The sequence below is a fragment of the Marmota marmota genome, unplaced genomic scaffold, assembly GCF_001458135.2.
Source record: "Marmota marmota marmota unplaced genomic scaffold, marMar, whole genome shotgun sequence".
Classification (NCBI taxonomy): domain Eukaryota; kingdom Metazoa; phylum Chordata; class Mammalia; order Rodentia; family Sciuridae; genus Marmota; species Marmota marmota.
Window position 1 is genome coordinate 30,050,314 of NW_026000026.1, and position 9,375 is coordinate 30,059,688.

The following is a 9,375-nucleotide window of genomic DNA, read 5'->3' on the forward strand; positions in this document are numbered from 1 at the left end:
TAATTTAAATAAAAATAGCTAAAGTTAAATTTGTACACACACACACATACACACACACAAGACATTAAGAATAAAGGCAACTAGTAACACTGGTTATCTGTGAGTAGTTGGTCATAGATGATTTTTACTTTCTACTCTTTGTTTATCAGTATTTTCTAATTTTTTAAAGAAGAATATTGTGTTTTAAAAAATTCATTAGTTATTTCAGGAAACAGAATGTAGACCTAAACATTTCTATCATTTATATTGAGAGATTTTTTTTAAATTCAAAATTTCTAGAATTCTACCAACTGAATTTCTTTTCCATATACATAAAACATTGAACAAGAAATTGTAGTCTCCAAATTTATTGAACTACTGTTTTCAAAATATTTGAACTGCATTATTATAAACAGTTAAGAACAAAAACATCTATGATTTCCATGCATAACAATAATAGTTTATGCTTCAGTTATACAGAGGCCAATTTATTCAAAATAGCCTATTCCCCAACTACATCAGGCCAACCAGAATTACTACCTCCAGCTACATACATGCTTTCTTTCTATCACTTTTTCTAAATTGCTGCAAGTTTTTAACAGAGTCATTCTTTTTAGCTGAAATTTTCCATGCTTGGTCCTCTACCAAAGGTGATTTCATTTGGGAAAGATTGAAAAAATGTATAGTCCAAAGTGTTCAGTCATTTTTGCAGTTATATAAGGATAAAGAAAAACACTCTCTGTTTGAAAACCAATTTAAATTGCTTTTCTTCTAAGTGGCTCGTTTGGGGAGGTTTAATAGTTGCCTCCCACCGGTCCCCCAAACAGCAGTTTTATCTTTAGAAATAGCCTGTTGTTGATCTTAACACTCTGCTTTCTTTATTCCTTCGTTTTTTGCAGTTTTTATAAAAGGGAGGGTGTGCAGTGGTGGGCAGTGTAAGAAAGTGGGTCTGAGTTGGAGTGGTAAAGTGTACTGACTGACTATTTGACTCTGCTTACACTCACAGGCTGGTGTGTGGTCTGTAGAAGGAAAATGGCACCCAGCCCTGCCAGTGATGAGCATCATGGGAGATCCCTAGAAGAAAGCTTGCTGGAGGTGGCCCAGCTCTGTAAGGCAAACCATCTGAAAGGTATTTCAACATCTGTCTGATTGCTGGCATACACTGAAAAGCCTGTGTTAGCAGCATTTGTCTCGCATTAAGAAAAACGACAAAGACAAACCAGTAAAATGAACTCCTCAGTAACGTAGTACAGTGAGCCTTACACTAGAGATTGCTCTTAATAGGTGATTTTCCAACTTCTTGGACCAAAGTTCACTTTGAATGATAGTTCTGGTGCTGCTGTCCACAATCACATGAGCTGTGCACTGTACAATTCCAAGTGGTACATTTCAGAGACCCTTTGGACAATCAACTTTTCCCACCTATGTACCAGTGGAGAAAAGAACTGATGGAGAATTGGAAAGCAAAGAAAATGAAGTTGCAATTTGAGCTTATTTGAGACTTTAAATTATGAAATGATGCTCCAGGCACTAAAAAAATAACCCTGTATTTTATTGCACATACCTTAAGATTTTGTTGCAAATTATTCTAATACTACACGTTCAGGATAAGTACATCTACTAAAGGGATACTGAGAAAGCAGATTAAGGGGGAGTTATGAAGACTTCTGTGTTAGCAACAAGAAAATGCATACAGTGGGTGGAGTAGCTTAGTGGCAAAGCAGTTGCCTAGCATGCATGAGGTCCTGGGTTCAATCTCCCGCACCACAAAAACCTAAACAAAAATGCATTATATCCTAATATCTGATAGTTGGAAACAGTAGGCCAAAATCACCACTAATGAAAATATGTGTCACTATTCACTGTGGGGCTAACCAAGCAACCCACAGAAACAGGTAATTAAATAAACCTGGAAAAAATAAAAATACTGGGCAAGAATTTCCTTAATTTAAGCAATTTCCTTAATATAATCAACTCAAGACAATAATAAAAATTAGACATTTACATAATGCCTACCGGAAGCTGGGCACTAGTCTCAACGTTTGGCATATATCAAGTTGCTTAAGCCTGACAAAACCCTATGAGGTAGATATCATTTTATGTTTTACAGATGAAGACACGAGACAGAACACTAACAGTAGCATTATTGGCTTTAATCGTGCCTTTTGCACCCATTCTAAATACTGGGTTGGTCTTGTGACTGGCTTTGGCCAACAGAATACTCAGGGAGTAAAAACAAGCTTGAGCTGGCCTATTGGAAGACGAAAGAGGGGAAGAACTGAGACATCCCAGCCAAGAGGCAGTCAACCAACTCTGAAGCAGAACCACCTCATTCATAATCACTCCCGACACCAAAGATGCCCGAGAACAAAGGATGCCTCTGATGCCACCAAGTGGGAGGAACTCTGCAGTTATCAAAGTGGTGAGCCACATTTCAGAGAAAAAACACCAAATTTGGATCTTCAGAACATTCTAACAACACACTGGAATGCTGGGTCAATTAATACTAATTGACCCATATTCCTAAATAAATGTGACTGGAACTATGCCTCAGATGTTTATAACAACTGAAGAAGTGACTTGCCTTTTATGATGTTGAAGCCCAAGAGGCAAAGGCCACCAGGAACGCAGTGTGGTCAAAGTGAGGTTTGCTTTGCTTATTGCTGCAAGGGGTGTGCTTAAAAGGTATCCATGAGACATCCTGTTGGGAGGCTTTATTATGGGCTCTGGGCTTCTACTGAATAATTCTTAGGGACATTGAGGGGAAATGGAAGTTAGAATTTGTATTGGGCATATTAGAAAGTGAAGACCAACTCAAGGTCAGTTCTGTCAGATAGTGTAGTCCATGTTAGTGCCTGGGGTGTCTTAGTAATTTTTATCTAGTAGATGGGAGGATTGAAGCCAAGCTAGAGAGTTTTCATTGGTTAAAATAAATAAATAGATAGATAAACCAGCAGTTACTTCTATAACAAGAAGAGAAAAATAAGATGTTTATTTTTGTGGTTGAAGAATGGCCTTGTCTCTGCCATGTTTTGGGCATGGTCTCAGAGAAGCCTTGTCCAATTATTGTTTATATTCTGTGAAAGTTGTTTATGTTCAACTGGGAACACTTTGCTTTAGCCTAGCTGTTAGCTGCCATCTGTTGAAGCCATTTTTTATTTTCTCAGAATCACTTTGAGACCCATTGGGAGGGTCTGATAAAAATCAGAAAGTTCTGTGAGACGTTTGTGATAAAATCAGGAAGTGCCCTGAAAGCAGTGCATTCTGGGACATGTGGTTGTATGGAGGTTTTGCCTCTGAGGTCGAGAGGACCAGATGGTGGGGATAGGAGGATGAGCAACTGCGGTTGAAAGAAGCAGATGAAGGGGAAGCTGCTGGGAATGGGGAACTTAACCAGGAGCCAACACACCATTACCCCAGCTGTGTTGTAAGTAATGTCCTCAACTACCCAAGAAGCGAGGGGTAGGACACATAGGGACCTGTGTGTGTGCACATAGAGTCAAGCCAGTCAGGGAGGAGAGGAATGGGACCCCTAGGAAAAGTAGAGCAGAAACATGAAAGGGAGAGGGTACAGAGGAGAACCCAGGGTCTGAGAAATTTCCGGAAACCTCATGGCATTCTATTTATATTTTTTAATTTTTTTTAAAATATTGTTTTTAGTTGTAGATGGACACAGTACTTTTATTTTATTTATTTATGTGGTGCTGAGGATCGAACCCAGTACCTCACACATGCCAGGCAAGCATTCTACCACTGAGCCACAACCCCAGCTCCCTCATGGCATTCTTTGAAGCATATAAAAGAAAAGGCTTTAATTATAAAGGGACAAAAATCACATGGAGATTATAAGCAATTATTCAAAGACACATGGATGAGAAAAGTGGAAGTGGGCAAGATTGGGATGTATTTAAAGAAATCATTCTACAAATGTCGAACTTAAAAAAAAAACTTAAAAATCACGTTTGAAGGTAGTAAGAAACTGATTTGATGATGCAGGAACATGACTAAGTGACACATTATGCAAATCTGAGAATACGGGAAAAAGACAAGCAAGTGAAAATGCTGAGAGAGAATATGCTAGAAACAGAAAGTGGAGAAGAGAAAATCCAAACACTGAAATCCTCAAGGAAAGACATAAATGAATGGAGCTAAATTCAATGTGTCACATTTCCTCACCCCCCATTTTGATCTTTCTGAAATTAAGATGCTTTTTAAAATTTTTGGAACTTGTAATCCTGCCTCAGCCTCCAGAGCCGCAGGGATTACAGGTATGTGCCACCACACCCAGCTTTAAAAATGCATTTTATATCTTAACATTTGCCTATCATTCTCCCACCCAAAGTAGTCAGTGGTGTGCTTTTATAACTGATGCCATATTAATACCAAGAAAATATGTTAAGGGGGGGGGGATTCCTTAGCTAAAGAAAGATCCAAATTATTGGATCTTGAAAAAGTTCACTTGAATTCTAAGACATGTTAATGAAAAATACTCCAAAGTAAGGGCTTCATGGAAAAAACAACGAAACAAAATAATAATGATTTAAAAAAAAAAAAAAGCTTTTAACTCATGGAGAAAAGTATCCTACAAGTCTCCAGATCTAAATATCAGATCACACAACAAAGAATAAATACTAAGCTGCCTCTGAGTGTTCTCCAGGATCAGTGGTTGGAAGGTCTCAGAGGTTGAAAGCTGGGGCCCAGGAATTTCATACCCAGCCAAGTTGTTCATTTTTGATAGCTATAAAGAGACATTGCCAGGATGTACAAGGTCTATCAGTCAGGGCTCTCTAGCAAACAGAACCAGCAGGAGATAGAGAGAGAAAGAGACAGATATACATAAAGGCAGATGGGAAAAAAAAAAAAATATATATATATATATATATATATATATATATATNAGAGAGAGAGAGAGAGAGAGAGAGAGAGAGAGAGAGAAAGAGAGAGAGAGAAATTTTAAGCACTTGGTTCATGTGACTGTAGAAACTGACAAGTCTGAAATCAGTCAGCAGACTGGGAAGTCAGACAGGATTTCTGTTGCAGATTTGAGGAAGAATTCCTTCTTGCTTGTAAGGCCTTCAACTGATTGGATAAAGCCCATCAACATTCTGGAGGGTAATATGCTTTATTTAAAATCAATGGATTGTAAATATTAGTCACATCCACAAAATACCTTGACAGCAATATCTAGACTAGTTTTTGACTAAACAACTGGACACCATAACCTAGCCAAGTTGACCCCAAATTAATCATTACACAAGGATTCATAAAATGTCAGTCTTCTTTAGAACAAATTTCTTGAAGACATTTTCTAAATACAAATATAAAATGGGGAAAATCATGGCAGAAAGAATACTACAGAAACCAGTTAAAGTCTGAAAACTACTTCTGCTTTCAAAATGGAATGAAAAAAAAACCATAAATATTCTTTAAAATGTAAGAACTCTAATATTAAAATTAGGGGCTAGGGTTATAGCTCAGCATCAGAGTGCTTGCCTTGCACATGTGAGGTGCTGGGTTCAATCCTCAGCACCACATAAAATAAATAACATAAAGATATTGTGCCCATATTTTAAAAAAATCTTTAAAAAATTAGTGTAGTGACTATAATCTAGAAAAACTTAACTTATATTAACAAAGAAAGTAGAGGAAAAAGAAAATGAAGGCTTTATCTAAGGTTGTGGACATAGAAAGGTACTAATCTGTGTGCTCTGAGATTTGGGTGATGGGAACATAATTTCAATAATGATTTCAAAACACTAATTTAACAACTAGCAGAATTTGAGTTTTTTTTGGGAGTACCAGGGATTGAACTCAAGGGTACTCGAGCACTGAGCTACATCCCCAGCCCTATTTTGTATTTTATTTAGAGACAGGGTCTCACTGAGTTGCTTAGTGCTTCACTTTTGCTGAGGCTGGCCTTGAACTCACCATCCTCCTGCCTGAGTCTTCCAAACTGCTGGGATTATAGGTGTTTACCACCATGCCTAACAGGTTTTTTAAAGTTATATATTATCTCCCAAAACAATGAAAGAACTATAATCTCACTTTAGTAGCTTGTGGATACCTGGTAAAGTAGCTATTATTTGAATCTGATGTCCTGCATCAGTAATTCACACCTGGTAACATCTAACTCTTGGTTCTCAACCCTGTCTGTACATAGAATCACCAGGACAGATTGTAAACAGCCTGATTCCTGGGTTGTGCTCTATACAAATTGCATCAGAATCTCTTGGGACATGGATCAGTCACCAGTAGTTTGTAGAGCTACTGAGGTGATTCTAAATTAATTGCAACCAAATTTAAGAACCCCTGACCTAGGCCTTTGCCCTTCTGTATAAATCTTTGACATGATATTTTCAGTTACTTGCCCCTCTAACTTTTCTTTGAGTCACCTTTTCAGTTATCCTTGGTCATGTTGGTTACAATCGATAGCTTCCTACTTAAAGTATGGGACAAAGATGAGAAGCCCCAGAATTTCTTGGAAGCTTTTTGGGGATATACCTGTTTCACAGTCCTGCCTCCTTAAGTAGACTTCTTCCCTTTGGATCTTTCTTCTCCAATCTTCTAATAGAATGTTCTCTGCAGAAGACAGTCTGATTATGCAATAACCCCATTCAATAAGCAGTCAGAAACTCCATGTATCCTATATAGTAAAATCTAAGGTGCTGAAAATGGAATTCACGGTACACCATGTCTTTACTTTGTCCCAGACTTTCTTCTCAGCCTCATTTCCCACCCTCCTAACTCCAGCTACATCTGGCCATTATCCAGTCAACAAATGGGACAGGTCATTCCACACTTCAGTTCTTAGACTAATGTTTTCTTCAGCTATGAATGCCTCTTCCCCAATTTTCCTGCCAATGATTAGGCTTTCCTCAAGGTTCAGCTAAGATACTACATTAGTCATATTTCCATGGCTGTGACAAAATGCACGAGGTAGTCATCTTTAAAGGGAGAGAATATGTTTTTGGCTAAGGATTTCAGAGGTTTCAGTATATGGTTGCTTGGCCCCATAACTTTGGGCCTTGGTGGCACAGTACATCCTGGGGGAGCACATAGAAGAGGAGGTCTGTTCACCTGAAGATGCTGGGAAGCAAAAAGGAAGAGACATGAAAGGACTTTGTTTCCAATATCCCCTCTTAAGGGCATACTCCTAATGACCCAACTCCTTTCCACTAGGTTCCACTTCCCAAAGGTCTCATCACCTCCCCAAAGCACCATAGGCTAGCAACCAAGCCTTCAGCATCTTGGCTTTTTGGGGTTATTTAGGATCCATACCATAACAAATACCCCCTCTACTAGGAAGCCTTCCCTGAAATTCCAGTCAAAAGGAATTTCTTCTTTTTTTTTTTTCAGATAGCCATGGTTTCTTTCAATTTTGTGTTGTTAACTTGTCTGTTTTCTCTCCTAAATTGTGAATTCTTTCAGAGGAGAAACTGTGCCCTTCAGGCTCCTGATCCACCAGTGAGTGAGTATTTGGAAAGCAAATGCCTTGGGTCACATTCCAGATGCCTGTTAGCAGGGTCAACCCAGCCCACATTCTGGGGGCACTCCAGAAGGCAGGCCAGCCCGCACTGTTTTTCAACATGAGTGTGTGTTTAATTGCAAAGGGTCCCTAACCTTGGCCCCTTAAGCAACTCCTTGATATATTATGGAATTTCCATGTTCCCTTGTCATCTTCACTCTTCATTTTTTCCTGGTGGGGGCTTGCCTTGTCCTGACACTTCCTCACTCTGACACTTTCTTTCTGGGGGCCTGGTTTGTCCAAGTTGGACTCAAAGAATGAATCAACTTTCTTAGAATAATAACTTGACTTTTTCTAAATCTCAGGGCAATATCAGAAGCTCAAATGAAATGTCTAAAACAATTGCCCAGGATCATTTGCTTTGAGGGAGGTAGTGTGGAATTTCAGTATCCAAGGAGGAGGAAAACATCCGCGCCTTTGGCAGTTTTTAAAGAGAGGCTGTCTGTTGGTCTCCAGGTGCACTTAAAAGACAATTAAAGAATTTAACAGCAGAGCAAAGCTGTGTGGCTGCTCAGGAATCCAACAGTCACAGATTCCTGCAGAAGCCTCTACAGCTCGGGGCTCTGACAGCCAGCACACGGCCCAAGCAGTCCAACTGTGACTGCCAGGTGTCTAGTGCCTGGACTAAACACACCAGAAGGTGACTCTGGAGGTGACAAAGCCCTAGATGAAAACTATCTATGAGGACAAGCCTCCCAACGTTTTTGCCTGTCTGCATAACCCGATTCGGAAATTCTTTTCACATCATGTTCTCTCCTTCTTATGTAATATATAGGCATGTCTATTTACTATTGTGGTATAGTGATGCTATTTTATTTGTACAGGCCCCAGCTGGAGTTCCCAAGCACTAGAAGCCAGATTCTGAGCTTGTCCTCTTGATCAAGCCCCTACCCCGTGATCCACCACTTCAGAAGAATACATCAAGAAAAAGGAAAGGATGATATCCTGGTAATAAATAATCCAACTCGGGAGAAAGGCAAAGGGAATTTGAATATCTCAATAAAAAGAAATCTCATGGGATAGCTGCTTCTCACACCCAATGGAAGACCAATTCAGAGAAAAAGAGAATGGAGATTCCCAGAGGGCACGTTACCAACAGAAAATAGAAATTATAGATATTTAATGTTATTGATCTTGTGGAAAATCATACTGGCTATTGGAAGCTATGAGAGAGTTAGCAAAAAGTAAGAAGGCTAAGCAAATCAAAAGTAAGGCAATTATAAACTTTGGGAAAAACAAAAGAAAGGAAAGAAATATTATTGTAGTATGCTACAATACTCAGCTGTGAATGATGTTTGTATACTAATGTGAACACAGTAATAGTTAACCTGAAGTAGTAGTTTATATTAAGAGAATGAAAGATGGAAAACAGAAAGACAGCAGTGAAGTTATTGCAAGGTACTTTTAGATAAAGTTGAGCTTCTTTCCATATTTTAATGACCCATTTTTTAATTTCTTAACCTGTGAATTGTCTTAATTTATTATGATCAACATTTTTATTGGTTTGTTAACCTTTCACTTCTTGATTTCTAGTAGCTCTTTCCATATTAGTATTCAGACATTTGTCTCTGAGTCATAATTGTGCAGGTACTTTCTTCACTCATCTTTTGTCTTTTTATATAGTATTTTGGCCATGTAGCAGTTTATATTTTATTTATTTATTTATTTATTTTTAATTTTTTATTGTTGGCTGTTCAAAACATTACATAATTCTTGATATATCATATTTCACACTTTGATTCAAGTGGGTTATAAGCTCCCATTTTTACCCCAAATACAGATTGCAGAATCACATCAGTTACACATCCATTGATTTACATATTGCCATACTAGTGTCTGTTGTGTTCTGCTGCCTTTCCTATCCTCTACTA

General features: G+C 38.4%; 1 protein-coding gene across 1 annotated transcript in view; it reads left to right on the forward strand.

The window, feature by feature from the left end:
* The first annotated feature begins 1,011 nt into the window (after nucleotides 1-1,011).
* LOC125618926 (intermembrane lipid transfer protein VPS13B-like) overlaps nucleotides 1,012-9,375 on the forward strand; it is a 13,466-nt gene continuing 5,102 nt past the window's right edge. Inside the window, exons 1-2 of the mRNA XM_048810563.1 lie at nucleotides 1,012-1,108; nucleotides 7,961-8,144. Of these exons, the coding sequence (XP_048666520.1) occupies nucleotides 1,012-1,108; nucleotides 7,961-8,144 (281 nt within the window). The remainder of the gene's footprint in view (nucleotides 1,109-7,960; nucleotides 8,145-9,375) is intronic.